The 16,934-nt window shown below is 34.1% G+C and overlaps 1 protein-coding gene across 1 annotated transcript in view; it reads left to right on the top strand.

The window, feature by feature from the left end:
- The first annotated feature begins 1,166 nt into the window (after positions 1–1,166).
- LOC129227381 (uncharacterized) overlaps positions 1,167–16,934 on the top strand; it is a 77,683-nt gene continuing 61,915 nt past the window's right edge. The window contains exon 1 of the mRNA XM_054861934.1: positions 1,167–1,416. Within this exon, the coding sequence (XP_054717909.1) occupies positions 1,197–1,416 (220 nt within the window). The 5' untranslated portion in view covers positions 1,167–1,196. The remainder of the gene's footprint in view (positions 1,417–16,934) is intronic.

The following is a 16,934-nucleotide window of genomic DNA, read 5'->3' as shown; positions in this document are numbered from 1 at the left end:
ACTGAAATACATCTGTAATTTTGTGAAGTAAATACAGTGGTGGTAAAAAAATTGCATCACCCGTGCCGCAAAGGAGAGGAATATCATCCCGACTGCATTCAACACACAGTCAAGCATCCCGTATCCCAGATGATTTGGGGATGCATTTCTGATCAAGGAGTTGGTGGGCTTCACTTTGTGCAAGGAACAGTAAACGCCCAGGTGTATATTGGCACTTTGGAGGAGAAATTGCTTCCTACTATCCGGGATCACTTTACTTCAGTTCCAAACGTCATTTTCCAGGATGATTCTGCTCCGTGCCATAGGGCAAAACTGGCAATTAACAATTTAAAACCTTTATCCTGCCTTTAAACTTAAATCGACATGGGGTTAAGTAATTTTATTTTTCTCTGAACGCACACGCAGGTTCAGAAATGGAAAAATGAGCATGGGGTCAGCCGTTAGCCTTGGCCCGGAAACAGCCCCGATCTACGTAAACAATGATCGGATTCCTGCTGTTAAACGTTTATTTCATAAGTTTTGCAGGATTTCACATACATTTATCGTTAATTGGTCGACCAAAACTTCTCACATAATCCCATTGTTGTGAAAATGCGAGGGGGATGCAATTTTTTTTACCAGCATTGTACATTTACGCACGAATTCCTGACATGACAATACACAAGTTGAAGACTGATCTTACGAGAAAGCACACGAATAGCGTACTAATGAGAGGAAAGTGATAAAGGTAGCAACTTAAAGAGGATATTGAGACATTTTTTGACGCAAAAAAACACATTTCCCCTGTTATCGAGAGATAAGGTCATAAAGTGCGCCAACACTTGAAAAATCGCCAAATTTAAGGATTTGGCGAGAGATTGAACTTACCTCGTGATTTCACCGTCTGCATGCAGCAGGACATTCATCAACAAAGCGCGTAAAAGATATTTTCTATCAAAACTCGCTAATTGCGTTGTATTTCTTAAAATTTCAGCATTTTCAAAAACCCCATGTTTCGGCAATTGGGACACGAGGACAAATAACTCATGCGTCCAAAAACAAGTTTTACTGTGCACTTTTGATTAACACAATCGTGTGGTGTTCCGGCGAGTTATTTCATTGTTAGTTTGTGTTTGTTCGGTTGAGTGTCTCTTACTGACGACTTGTTCGTCCTTTCAGGGGCCGGAGTGAGTAAGACCACGATTGCCATTGGATGGATGCCACCGTCACGTGGGTCGTCACGACTCTGCAGCGCGAGGACCGTCCTTGTGGTGGCGATCGCCGTGGCGGCGGTGGTGTCGGCGGCCACTTCGTGCGGAGGCGGCGAGTGGCGGTGCGGCGGCGAGGACGGAGGCGGGAAATGCATCAGCCTCAACAAGTTCTGCGACGGAATCGAGCACTGTGAAGACGGATCGGACGAGCCTCTTGGATGCACAAGTAAGTGTTGTTCCCTTCCTTGTTGTTGTAAGACTCTGAGAAGTTGAGCTCCGATTCGGACGTTTACCTCTGTTTCGGAAAATAGGTAGGGCTAATTGAGGCTAAGTTGATTGAGAAACTTTCTCAGTTTTTCAAAAATATTCCAACTAAAATCCGAGCTAATAACACGTTTATTTTTCACTTAACTCCCCAAAAACAGGTAGTTAACAACATAGTCAAGGTCACAGCTCAACTAACCAGAGCTGCACTATATACTTTCAATGCAGTCGACTCGTCAAGCAAAGTTTTCTTTACGGTTGACTAGCTGGGTTGTCCGGCTTTGCCGGTTCATCTTGAAAATTAAAATTGTGTCAAGTTACGGATACAGTCAAACCGTGTTAACACGAACTCGACGGGGACGCCAAAATATTTCATGTTAATCGAATTTCGCGCTAACCAATTTCAACATTTGCCGGATTTTGTGTAAGCTGACAAGTTTTTTTTTTTTTTTTTTTTTTGTGTGACTCTGAAAATATAGTAACCGAAGTACATTTGTACAAAAATGTTCTCCCAAGCATTTGTATAATTTATCGCTTTTATACCCTAAACCTCTACACGGGCAGAACAGTTATATTGAATCAGATAAATTTTTCTTTTCTTCTCGACAAAATTTTAAATCTAGGTTTATCAGCCACTTGGTAAAGATTTCACTGTTCATCCATGCTTTTTTACTGTAAGCATAGTCTACAGCTAAAGTTAGTTTTTACTTGAAGCAACGAGATTTTCACGATTTTCCTACAACAAGGTGAATTTGTTTTTTGCTGCCATCCAGTTCGCTTGCGTCCAAATGCAGATCTTTCAACTTTCAAAAGAAATTTCAAGTAAAAAAGGATGAGGTTTTAATTTTTTCTTCTTCCTTTTTCTTTTACCAAAACCTTAAAATGTTCTTCGTCTTATGCGGGAATTCGTCTGAAATCTCTTCACGTTAAGCGATTGATTTAACACTAATTTGTAGCTTTTTCTGACGGGGAGTGGCGTTGACTTCGTGCTAAGCGAAATTTTGCGATAAGCGAGTTCGTATTAACGGGGTTTGACTGTATTCAACAATTAGGCTTACATAAATAAATAAAAAAAAAGCATCATGCAAAATTTCCCTCTCAAACAATGACGACAGATATTAAAATACTTTTAAGAAATTGAATCGAGAAAGATGTATTTAAAAAGAGTAACCATGGAAACACAAAATAAAATAAGTTTAAGGAATTAAAATGCGAAAGAAAATGGTTAACAATTTGAATGGAAATGATATTTTTTGATCTTGATTTAAAAATGCTTGTAACTTTTTCTCCTTTGGAGATAGAAGCCCAATTTTTCGACCATTGGTCGAAATGGATCTGGAAAAACATATATCGCTTTTGCCACTGGTGTCAAAAAGAAAACTGTGGGACAGTTCCTACACTTTTTATTGATAGATTTAATAAAGAAAGTTGTGCCTAAATTTCAGTTAAGCCTAAAAAAATACGAGCTGAAAACGCAAATAACTCCCGCCGTAATTAAGCTAGAGCATTGAAAAAAATTGCGTAGAACGCAGATTATTCTACCCTTTCCAACGATATGTAATATTAATATGTGCAAGTAATTTTTCACCCCCATATTTGGGAATTTATGTGAAAATTTTGCCTAAATTGGAATAAAAAAGGAACTACACATCGAATTTTTTTCGAACTGATCTGCAAACCTTTCCGGCGCTAAAAGAAAGATACTGAGAATATTTCAGCGAAATCGGTCGGGTAGTTCTCGAGTTTTGTGAGTTGAACCAACAGACGCTGTTTTGAGACTTCATTTTATACTATGTAGAGATATATCCTTCTTGAGATAGTGCTATGGTTCTGCTTTGCGTGAGAACTTATATTATACTTGATGATGATTCCGAGTCACAACTGACTACAACTGTATTTATGTCGAGGACTGCATACTAAGTGCCTTGCCTCCATTATTTTATATACCGATAGATGGCAGCACCATTAACGGATCGAACAGTTAATGAGAATTTAGAACTAGACCACACTGTAAAAAAAATCTGTAAAATTTACAGAAAAAAACTGTCAGCCAGGACGCCAGTTTTCTTCCGTTTATTTTACAGAAATCTTCCGTATTTTTATTATTTGTTCAAGCTGATTTATTATTTTATGAAGATTAAAAAATGAAACTATACTTTCATAAATACATTTCAATATTTATTATACTACTACGAAATACATGTATACAAAGGTAAATTTCCGAATATGCCTCTGTAACAGATGACAAAAAAACATAATAATGAAATATTGATTAGGATGCAATGAAATGGAAGTTGCAAACGATTTAAGACTTACTCGCTTTAAATAAATATAAGATCAAAAACTCGAGCACGAGAACGAAAATCCAAACACGCGGGCGAAATTTCGAAGATTCGAAGAAAAACAAAGTATAACCGGTTACAGATTCAAAAAAACAGAGAAATCCTGTATGTTATTACGAACAGTTTTTTTCTGTAAAAAATACGGATAACTTCTTCAAAATTTACAGTTTTTTTTACAGTGCAGGAGCTAATAGCTACCTGGTGCGAGCACCCCCAGAGGTATCGTTTCACTTGGAGGACATTGAGACGACGAGCATATTTAACGTCGCCCAGTCCCCTTTAATGACGACGGTGGGTCTTCGACCATCGAGGTTCGAACTCAGGACCTTCCGGTCCCGAATCCGTCACTCTACCGATCGAGCTACCACGGCCCTTATATTATACTTAACTGAGTCTTTTTAGCCAGTCGTCAACTTTCAAAATCTAGGACAGACACGTGTAAATTAACGAAAAAAAAGGGCAAACCAGACCAATTACTTCAAAGAAACTTCAACTCATGAATAAAAAATAAATATTAACAAATAATAATATTGAAGAATCGGTTTCAAAGCATATGCACCAAAAGACTAAAAACTTATACAAATTTACGCGATCAATTTGTGTAAAACCACAAAAATATAGGTTATACACTTATGCGTCAAACTTCAACTAAAGAGAGAAAACGACTCGTCGGAACTTTTCCATTATATTCGGATAGTATTCTCTCATCGGATCTTCAATTTTCAGTATTTGTTTCTCTTTATCGTTTTAAAAATGCTTCTTTATAACAGGGAAATATTTAGGGTTTTTTAAATTATTTTTTTTACTTTCAGTACTTTTATTATTAATTTATGCAAAAATAATTTAATGGCGTTCCCCTTGCTTATTTAATCTCCTCGCTTCTTAGTAGCATTTTCAAGTTGGAAAACGCCACTAATTATTTATACAAGAAAACTAAAACTAGTTGATTAACGCAGAACAATGTTTTTAAAAGGCAGACATTACGCTCTAAACCTCCTTTTCGATGCAATTTGGTTCCTTCAGAAGTGGAGATCATTAAAACTGAATGATCGAAAAACCGATTAATTAACGAACTCAAAATCAATAATGAATTTAGCCATAAAAACATGTTAATTTCTTCCCTCTTGGAAAATATATCGCGGAAACAATATGAAGCAGAAACTTATATTGAATATTTTTTAATTTTTTTTTTGTCCTCTTCCTTTGCAGCGTTCTTCATATTAAAGTAAAGTTTTATAGCTTTATCTCTAATATCAGTGAGTGCATTAGCGTTCACCACTTCGATAATTTAAGGAAGCCGCTTTAATGTCAACCGAAAAGAATCATGTGTGATAAGAGGCGAAATCCATTTGAAGTACTTTCGATTGATTTATTATTAAATTAGGGAGAAAAGGGGGGGAAAATCTTTAAATGGCGGCAATTTTGCTCAAAGCTTGCTAAAAAATTTACTTGCGTGTTTTGCATAAAGTTAATTAGAAATTGTTCTAATAGATAAAGAATAAAAAAATATCGGAATATTTTCCGAGAAAGTTGCTTAGTTTGTATTAATTTATTTTTTTTTGGAAAATAAGTAAAATGGAAGGAAACTGGTTTTATTTCCTAACATGAACGAAGTCATTTACGGCTAAAAATTAAAACATTTATTTTCTACACAACAACATAAATTAGAGTTGACTTTATATTAGGTATTAAATTTATGAGTTTCCGTGTGTAAGCAATGCAGTCGAACCCGCTCATAATGAAACCTGATATTACATGAACTCGGATTTAACGAAAAGCTCGGAACTTTTCATTTTGTACAATGCTAAATATATAAGACTATGACTTGCTTTAAACGAGCAAACCCTGATTAAAGCAAACAATATTTTTGCGATCATAAAAGTGTTATTTATAAGTAGAAAAACTTCTATTTTGGGGGGGGGGGGGTGAATAAAACGATGTGCAGAAAGATACAGTAAGATAATTCAAAGTAAATTAACGGACTTTTTGTTTCTGAACAGAAATTAAAAATAAACATTTTATTAATTTGAATTTTTGACATTTTTAATTCAAATTATGTTTTTCACAATCACGAGCGCGTGTGTGTATGTATGCGCGTGTGTTTGTGTAGGCGCATGTGTGTGGGTGCGTGTGAGTGTATGTATGCATGTGTGTGAGTGTTGTGTATGCAGTGCTGTGCGTGTACGCGCGGGTGCGTACACGCGTTCGTGTGTGTGTGTGTAAGTAGGCATGTGTGTTTGTGTCTGTGTGCAGGCATGAGTGTGTGTATGTATGTGTAGGAGTGTGTATTTGTAGGTGTGTGTATGTATGCGTGTGTGTGTGTAGGATATGGATGCAACCTGGACACGATTTTCGCAAGAGGAGCAGCATTGTGAGGCGACCGGTCGACGGTGATGCTGCAGAGGGTGCTGGCGGGAAAATAAAATCAGCGTAATGACAAAAACAGTCAAATGAGAAAAATAAGAAATAGTGATTGGTCAAAAAAAAAAAGAAGGATTAAAAGCATAATTGAAGGCATGACGAGAAAAGAGTTTTAAAGAAGTTTTAAGTCCTAAAAACGCGAAATCCAATGTTTGCTAGTGATAAGTGATGTGCACTGGGAGTGTTACCATGGCAATGAAACTTTCTCTGCAATAAATTCCTAGTCTGCCATTATGTGGAAAAGATTAACCAACTCGTTTCATTTAATTAGATTAAATTCTAGAGAGCTATGTGATACGCTGCATAAATGAGCAACGTTAAACATCTTTTAAAACATTTAATGCAAATCAATGCTGTTTACTTTGAACTGTTGAAACCATATTATAAGATATACAATAATTCGATTCGGGGGTGAGCAAAATGGAAATTAAAATCGATTTTTGACTAAAAAGTTTTTCGCGAATACAATACTTCCTTTTTTGTGAAAGGAAGTAAAAAGGATGTAACGTGACATTTTAACATTACGCATATACTAGGCACCGACTACCGTTAAGTTTAACATTGAAAAAGCACGCTTGAAAGTCAAACTCATATTTTTAAATACAACAGCAAAAAAACTCATCTTAATATATAAAAATCTTCTGTGCGGACGTTTGTCACCATAAGGCTTTGAAACGGCTGGACTGATTTTGATCAAATTTTTTGTGTGTAATTAAGTTGTGGCAAGCATGGTTTTGAAGCGCGATGGATCAAATAGAAAGCGTTTTTCTTAATTAATTAATTAATTAATTAAAACATTGGATGGTTATATCTCCCAAATGATTGATATTTATTTTAACCTATTGTTGAGCGAGAACTGAAATAAATATTTAACCCTTTGCCAAAGGAAAATAAGAAAGCCAGCTCTGCTTTTTGTAATGCAATTTCCTACTGTGATATGTCAATTGAAAATAGATAAAACGTAGAGGGTGAGAGTGAAGCCTTCATTTCTTGAAAGCAACGATTTTAGGTCCCGTGATATATTTTAAAGTATAAAGTACTGCAAGACTCACGCAAAACGTGTATTGTGCCGTCGTAGTTGAACCATGTGACCGGATCGGTGCTTTACGTTTTCCTAACCAAAAGATAAGAAAGTACCGTACCTAGCAACATTTGTTTCTTGGCTGAAATCCATCTGAGTTTTGGCACCAATGTCGAGAATACTTTAAACATTATCTAACTAATCAGTACATTATTAAAGGAAAAGATGATGGAATTTAAAGACGAAACAAATTTTATTTTTGTCCAGATATATTACAACAGGGTAGTTCTGTACACAAAAGATAGTGCAGTGGAAGATCTTTATCTTTGGTGGAAAGAACAAATTAGGCAATATATGAAATTTTAAAAGTTTCCGTTCAAAAGATCGGATCGCTAATCGCTCGGAGTTGGCTTCGCTCACCGATCGGGTGAATTACAGTAACGTGGTTTCTTGGCGACTTTGGCTATAAACAATAGAGTTACGTGATCATTTGTTTACATTTTAAAGCTACTATAATTTAATTTATTGTATTTTTTGTTTGTTTGGCGAAATATTTTAAATTACAAAGAATTGTTTTTCGTTTTTAAAGAGTGTTTAATCATTTTAATTGAAGAATGTGTTTATTTTACATCGGGAGGGGGGCTTCGCTTATTCAGAGAACGGTGTTTACCTTTATCATATTTTAAACGATATCCTTTCGATTGTTTTGTTCTTTTTCATATGGCGGGCGTTGCAGCGGGATTTCCCGTTTGTTCTAGATGGGAAGTTAGTTTTTTACATTTAATATCTGATTACGCTTTTTATCCTTTGAGTTGGCGGAAGGAACAAACCATACAATCTATGAAGACCTTTGAAGTACGCGAGAAAAAATAGTTCGTAATACAACTGATCAACAGGCATTAGATAACATTAATCAAGTTGTAATAAATATACGCATTCTGACACCAAGCAGCTTTAAACATTTTCTTTTTTCGTATTTTTTTCAACAAAACGGTTCAAACACTTGATAGTTTGTTGCAATTTTCAACTTTTCAATTTACAAAGTTTGAACAGAACGTCTGTTGGGTCCTCTAGTTTTCTATAATATTTTAAACTTCATGACCAAATTTATATGAGGCAGTGAGAAGCAAAGGAACAAAATTACACGTAATTACAAAATTACACGTAAGTGACAAAATTAAAAATTTGAAGATAACCAGTACAAATGGTAGGTGAACCCCTCGTCTGTCTTGGGGCAAGAGATGGTACTAGTGGACCTGGTAGGTGTTATTGTACAGCATGGCTTAGAAAAAAAAGTCCACGGAAGCCTACCTAGGATGTTATCTTTATACGCGTTTTACTCAAAACTTTTGAAGATGTCCACTTACATCACTTTGCTTCTCATTGCCTCAAAGGTCCTACAACAATCAATTACACTACATAAATAAATGTTATAAATTGGACAATTGTTTTAACAAATTTTATCAATGCTCAAATATTTGCAGCAATCGCTATGAATTTTCCACCATATTACCCATAACACGATGAGGCACACCAATATGTATGTAAATAGTCTTGTTTGCTCAAGAGGAGTAACAGTGAATGCATTATTCTGATTTGACAACGTGCTTATTGGCGGAGTTGGGTATAAAGTAATAACGTATCATATATGCTACGGAAGTGTGTATTGTAGAGTATATTATAGAGTAATGGATATTAGCTGTTTATGTGTTTGCAAATGTAAAATGTTTGAGCTATCAGGAAGGGATATAAACTGCACAATTTAACCTTTAACTTTTCACGTGGGTCATTTACACTGGAAAAATAAAATGTTTAATTCCAAAGTATCATTTTAATATCAAACCCAAAATATTATTTTCCAAGCCAAATAGGAAAGTGATTGAGCACAACAGAGCAAATAAAAGTTGCAGTGCATTGTTTGATGTATCGTGTGTAATAAAAGACTCCGAAATTGAAGAAGAAAATGGCCCATGTCAGTAAATTATTCTAATTTATTGAAATTAACTATTGTTGTTATGCATTTAACTCATTTTTAACTTCATTATGCGCTGTAAAGGAAGTATTGTGGTCGCGAAAAAATATTCCCTCAAATTTCGGCCTAAATTTTAATTTTAATCACTTCCAAATAAGTGTTGAGTGGTTTTTTTTCAACCCGCCTGCACGTTCATACATACTTAAGAACGCATAGACGGCCAAATAAGTGTTGAGTGTGTTTTTAGACCCGCCAACACGTTCATACGTACTTAAGAACGCATAGACGGCAGAAATATTCATTTTATCGATCCCCGAGGTCATTATCACGAGTTTTCTCGTGGCGCCTGTATGTGCGTATGCATGTTTATACGTATGCCCGTATGTGCGTGGGGGGGGGGGGGGGAAACACTTGAATTACTTTTACTTTCATACAGTTTTATGCAGTTTTAGATCACAAACGCCAATAAAATCATGACTTTTATTTGCTTTTGAAAGTAAAATTGTCCATGTTTACAACCCTTTTATGCGTTTAGGAAAATGTCTAAATAGTTTTTCATTTGACAAGTGTTGCTTCTAACGCTCGTACATGAGTATATGTTCACCCATTTTTTAAATCATTAACATTCAAACAGATTGTTTCATGGACGTAAAAGAAAGTAGTGTGGTGTCCACACCAGATTTTTCCCTTTAAAATTACGTACTTATGTTGGACATTTTCCAACATTGCAGAGTAGCAGTATTGACATTAAAAACCAGCAGTTATAATCAACAGTAACGTATTTATCAAAGTCCCAAATAAAACCAAGAACATTTTAAATGAAAGTCAACATACTAGGAATTCAGAATCATCCACTTGCACAGAAATGTCACTTCTTACATGGGGAAATTAATTTGCATAAATGGCAGAAAAATTCTTTTTCTTAAACATTTTAAGCAAGTAATGCACACAGTATCAACAAGTTTATTTATAATTGTGTCTTTTAATAATTTCAGAAGACAAAGTTTGAAAGATCTCCATCTTTGCATACAAACATGTCTAAAGCATACATCTTTGCATACAAACATGTCGTCGCGGGTTGAAAAAAAACCACTCAACTTTTATTTGGAAGTGATTAAAATGGAAATTTAGGCTGAAATTTGATGGAACATTTTTTTGCGATCACAAAACTTCCTTTACTGTGCATAATAAAGTTAATAAATGAGTTGAATGCATAACAACAATAGTCAATAATTTTCAATAAATTAGAGTAATTTCCTGACATGGGACATTTTTTTCTTCAATTTCGGAGTCTTTTATTACACACGATACGACAATCAATGCACTACAACTTTTATTTGCTCTGTTGTGCTCAATCAATGTAAAAATAATATTTTGGGTTTGATGTTAAAATGATACTTTGGAAATCAAAATTTTATTTTTCCAGTGTAAAAGACCCAACGTGGAAAGAAAAAGGTTAAATTGTGCAGCTCATATCTCTTTATGATCGCTCAAACGTTTTACATTTGCAAACACATAAACAGCTAATACCCATTACTATATAATATACTCTACAATATACACTTCCGTAGCATATATGATATGTTATTACTTATATATATATATATATATATATATATATATATATATATATATATATATATATATATACAAGGCTTATATGTAGATACATGAACGGTACTTTTCAACTGCCTCTTTATAGATAAATAATATAAATTCATTAAACAAGTATACTTTTAAAAGGCTGCAGTGTATCTTCAATCTCGTTACAAATATAAAGTCATCTAAAATTCATTTATAGGTAATTTTTGTGAAAATATTTCACAAAGCGACCAAGAGAGTGTCATAATACTTCAAATACATTTGTGTGCAATCGTCTTCCCCCTCCAGAATTTAAGCATAATTCGACGTGAAATATACCCAAAGTGATCGCATGAATGTCGACTAATGAAGCCATCCCCTCCCCATGAAAGTAATATCATAGCCAATTACTTCACTTCAATTCCGTCGCATATAAATATGCGTCCCTCAGCAGCGACGGGCTCCGCACATTATTTAACTTAACAAGCACGCTCCTCCAACATTTCCGTTAAATTAATTGATCGTCTTCCGTAATCGAAGAACTTCTTTCCTAAAGTGGATCTCGACGCACGTTTCCTATAAAAAAAAAAAGACGAGTCACTAAAAAGAAAGTCACTAAAAGTCCTTAATGCAGTTTTCATGTGGCCAGCTAGCGTCTCCTTAAAAGCCTTCTTTTTTTTTCTTTCTCTCTCTCTCTCTTGCGCAAACAGAGCTATTCGCTGCATTCGATATGAGTGGAACTCGGCTATATTCACTAATGGAATGTGGTGATGTACTTTATACGTCATGTGTCATTAATTATACATTATATGTGGCAAAAAATTTGCCCATTAAAAGTAACGGGCTTTGGCTTCGCTGTGTGGTTTGAGTTAATATAGGCAAAAAAAAAAAAAAAAAAGAAAAAGAAAAAAGAAATTGGTATTTTAAAAAAAATGAAATAATATTCGAAATATTCATTTTACCTTAAAGAAGTTAAAAGGGATGATTCAAATAAGATTTAATGTAATATTTTATCTATAAACGTTGACAGGTGAAAGGAACGGGCTTTGGCTTCGCTGTGTGGCTTGAGTTAGTATAGGCAAAAAAAAAGAAGAAAAAAAAAAGAAAAAAGAAATTGGTATTTGAAAAATATCAAAAAATTGAAATAGTATTCAAAATATTCATTTTACCTTAAAGAAGTTAGAAGGGATAATTCAAATAAGATTTAATGTAATATTTTATCCATAAACGTTGACAGGTGGCGGAGGTCTACTTATAAAGTAAAATTATTTTCATACGACATTGTGTTTAATTACTATATGTGAGAGATTATACAAAATTGTAAAAGGTTGTGTTCCACACAGATATTTTTATTTTTATTAATATCTAAAAAATATTTCTCTGAATACTTTAATGCTTCTTCAACATTAAAATTCCAGTACTAAATTACGCCAAAATTATAGTTTTCTATGTCGTTGATATTTCTTGTTCCAAGCCTGTAATTTTCATATTTAAAAAAATTGTAGACAAAAATTGATTAGAGATTTCTACTACATGTTTTTAAAACTAAACATAGATCTTTATCAAAAAAGAAAATTCATTTATCAAAAAAAAAAAAAATAAATAAATAAATAAAATAAAAAATAAAATAAATAAATAAATAAATAAATAAAAAATAAGAATTAATTTGAATTTTGACATCTGGAATTCAAATTATGTTTTTCGCAGTCACGAGTGTGGGTGTATGTAGGCGTGTGTGTTTGTGTCTGTGTGCAGGTATGAGTGTGTGGGTAGTTGTGTGTATGAGTGTTTGTGGTAGGGGGGGATGTGTATGTGTGTGTAGGCATCTGTGTTTGTGTCTGTGTGCAGGCATCGTGAGGAGCCGATCGATGGTGATGGTGCGGAGGGTGCTGGCGGGAGAATGAAATGATAGCACATCAAAACAGTCAAATGAAAGCAATAAGCAATCGGGATTGCTCAAAAAAAGAACGAAAAACAAACCTAAACAATGTGAAAACATCACCTTAAAGTACAAGTGTAAAGCCGTTCGTAGTGGAAACCGTTCTCCGACACAGAGCTTCTTTTCACCCGTGTAAGGGGTTCTGTGCAACTTTTTCTGTTGAATGGGACAATACATATACGGGACATAACAGTGCCTTCGGTTCGGGGTTGTAGGGAACCCCGTACAGTTGGGATATATACTTACAGTGCTGGTAAAAAAAATTGCATCACCCTCGCATTTTCACAACAATGGGATTATGTGAGAAGATTTGGTCGACCAATTAACGATGAATGTATGTGAAATTCTGCAAAACTTATGAAATAAACATTTAGCAGCTGGAATCCGATCATTACTTACGTAGATCGGGGCTGTTTCTTGGCCAAGGCAAACTGCTGACCCCAAGCTCATTTTTCCATTTCTGAACCTGCGTGTGAGTTTAGAAAAAAAAATGACTTAACCCCATGTCAATTTAAGTGTAATGGCATGATAAAGGTTTTTGAGTTGTTACTTATTAGTTTTGCCCTATGGCACGGAGCAGAATCATCCTTGAAAATGACGTTCGGAACTGAAGTAAAGTGATTCCGGATAGTAGGAAGCAATTTCTCCTCCAAAATGCCAATATACACCTGAGCGTTCACCGTTCCCTGCACAAAGTGAAGCCCACTCACTCCTTGATCAGAAATCCATCCCCAAATCATCTGGGATACGGGATGCTTGATTGTGTGTTGAATGCAGTCGGGATGATATTCCTCTCCTTTGTGGCGCGGGTGATGCATATTTTTTACCACCACTGTATACTTGTACTGAGAGTACTGCGTGTAACCAGCCAAACAATTGAAAGGGTTTCATTGTTGTTTGCAGATGATATCAAAAAAAGTTCTTACTCTAAGACTTAGCATTTTCCTCTTAAGCCGATCTACAAACACAGTTTTACTGTTTTCAACAAGTTTTTTTTTTTTTTTCTGTCATGTGGGACATTAAACAATTAGCTATACACTTTATCTACCCTGTTATTTTTATTGCGAAATTTAAGTAGATATTTAGATAAATCTCATACATACTGCGCCGTGTGGAAAATAGAAACAACTAAGCTTGTCTTTCTTCTTACCTTTTTGAAAGATTATATTTTGATGTAAAATTATGTTTCGGGACGTATTTTATATAAATGTACACTGTAAAACAATCCCAAACGTTACTAATTATGTCTATGGAACGTTTCAGGATTTAAAAGGTTTTCATGTATTTCCCCGTAAAACTTAAGTATCTTTGCAAAAAGGTTTCCTAAATAGCTTCAAATTTCATGAATTCAGACTTCTTACTGTTGCGGAAACTTTTTTAGCTAACAGTTTGAAGATTGACTGAGCGTGTTTATAGTTTTGGCTCTAGTTTGCTTACGGCTTGTCCAGATTGCCTAATCTCCCAAGGATAGCAAATAAGTCACTGGATAGCTGCGGCTTTGCAAAGCAAGAATTACAGGCGAAGGAGATACTTGGATTCTTACTCGCGATTCTGTCTTAGCTTTAGCAATGGTGCCTTACTGCAGACACGTGTCTCGGCGTTACACGAAATGCCTTTTTCATTGCAAAAGAATTGAGCCCAAAACGCTTATTTTCTTACTGTAAGCTTATAGTCCTGTTTACGTTTATTTTCTTATTGCAAGCTTATAGTCTTATTTACGCTTATTTTCTTATTGTAAGCTTATATTCTTGTTTACGCTTATTTTCTTATTGTAAGCTTATAAATTTATGTACGCTAATTTTCTTATTGTAAGCTTATAGTCCTATTTACGCTTATTTTCTTACTGTAAGCTTGTAGTGTTATTTACGCTTATTTTCTTATTGTAAGCTTACAGTCTTATTTACGCTTATTTTCTTTTGCTGTAAGCTTTTGTGATAAGCTTATTCTTATTTTAATAGAAAACCGAAAATTGCTGCAAAATTTGAACGAAGCAATTGCCTGTTTGGTGATATTTTGAAACTTGACATTTTGACCCGAACTTCAAGGGGTTAACCTTAAACTCTAGTAGATAGCGTTCATTGCTGACCCCTTTTTCGGTTCTTCATTCTCCTAAAATGACAGCATTTCCAGTAAAATAGCTAAATTATGGGATACAGTTCAGTCTTGTCAAAATAAAGCATTTCTTTTCATGTCAAACATTTCTAAAAATATTATCAAACTTGTGGTACCCGCACGGCTTTGCCCGTAGTTGAAAATTAAAAGGTCATTTGGTTCGCCTGTATATTTACAAATAATGGATGACGAATTTTTCGCCAATTTGCTATATTCATTTGCTTCCAGTGTTACGGTTTCACGCTATGATAATTTCATAATTTACTCTTCCACGTTGTGATAATTTGCTCGGTAAAATTTTCTTAAAATTGGAATAGAAAAAGAACAAAATTGAATTTCCGAAAAATAGCATCGAGGTGCGCACCCCCATGCCTCAAGCTAATTTTGTGCCACATTTCACGAAAATTCGGCCGAACGGTCTAGGCGCTGTGCGCGTCACAGAGATCCAGACAGATCCAGAGATTCAGACAGAGAGACTTTCAGCTTTATTATTAGCAAAGATTATTAAGCTATGGCGTGAATTTCATTGTTGGTGACGTCAGGAGCATTACTTGATCAGTGAGTTGATGAGGATAAGCCCAGTTCTGTTGCATTGTAAAGCATAAATGTGTTCCTACAGTAATCTTAAAGGGGTTACAGTACCTCAAAAATGATGAAACGATCAAAAAAAAAAAAAAATTTATTGCTTATTTCAAAACAAAAAACTATTCTGAACACAGGGGAAAAGTTTCATCGCTTTAGTTCAAATATTTAAAAAGTTATGAGTGGTTTTAGGCTATGCTCCCTATGTGTTCTTATGCAAAAGAAAAACTTTAAACTGCTTTTTCTCGATGATGGTTTTTTTGTGTTTTCATGTCATTAGAATCCCTAAGTATTTTTTTCTATTAAAGATACAGCTTTAAAGTAATACTTTTTGCAATTGGGGTAACATATTTGACAAAACTGTGCATTTTATAAATTACTCTAATGTTTAGAGCATGTTAAACTTTAAAAACCAAATTTAAAAAAAACTTTGATTTTTTTACATAATTAATCACAGAAAATTTTCTAATAAACTCATAAGCAAATGAATGCACAGATTTTTAGAGATGATTATAGTGATCGTTTTGCAAAAACTTTTTTTAATTTAGTGCAAAAATAAAAAAGCCTTAGGGATTTTTAAAAATTGAAATTTTCAAAAAAAGTAGGCAATATTTTTAAATTTTGAAAATAAATTATTGATTACGAAATTAGTGTGCATGGTATGGTTCCAAAAAAATATAAAATTTATATAAATTTTAAAAAACTGTTTGAAAGGTATTGTGTCCCCTTTATTTGCATAATTAGACATTGTTATATTTCATATTTCACATTACTTACAGTCGTTGTATAGCTTTCAATGCATTTTAAAAAGTTCTCCTTTAAGTCTTTAAAAATCATAGGAATAGTATACATTTCAGCACTGAAATTCTATTTCCATTCATTGAATTGGCCCTAATAAATTTAATAATACTTTCAATTCCTGACAAAAATGCAATGCAAGAATATTTTGACACGATAGAACTCTTTCCAAAATGTTATTTTAATTAAATCAAAGCGCTTGCCTCTAATACTTCAAAAGACCTGCTATTTTGAATGACATCTATTTACAAAAGTTCCTTTAAAAATACTTCAATTAATGTAGACGAAATATTTTAATAACTTGAGACTCTATTCAAGGGAAAAAAAAACCTTCTCTTATTAGAATGTCTTCGCATAAATATTTGAATACGTCGTCGATGAAATGCGATATAGCTGTCATTTCATATTTTCATTCCTGTACAATTTAATTAAAAATATTGCTTTCAAATAAATTGAGTGGCAAGAAATATGAGAAGTTAAATGCATTTTAATTAGTGTGTGTCTCAATGAAATATGAAGCCTTTTTTTTTATCGTGTGTTGTTTCAAACATTAGTATAAAACTTCTGTCGCATTTAGTAGGAAATGTCATGTATTTAAAAAAGCAGTGAAGTTTTTTAACGTATATTGAATAGATATCTTTGCTTCTAAAAGAATATGCGCTTTAGACAGGATTTCAGAAATTAAGGGATGTCGTTATATAGCAGACAATTA

Source organism: Uloborus diversus, chromosome 1, assembly GCF_026930045.1.
Source record: "Uloborus diversus isolate 005 chromosome 1, Udiv.v.3.1, whole genome shotgun sequence".
NCBI lineage: Eukaryota > Metazoa > Arthropoda > Arachnida > Araneae > Uloboridae > Uloborus > Uloborus diversus.
The sequence above is the reverse complement of the archived record's forward strand: the minus strand, read 5'-3'. Positions and strand labels throughout refer to the sequence as shown.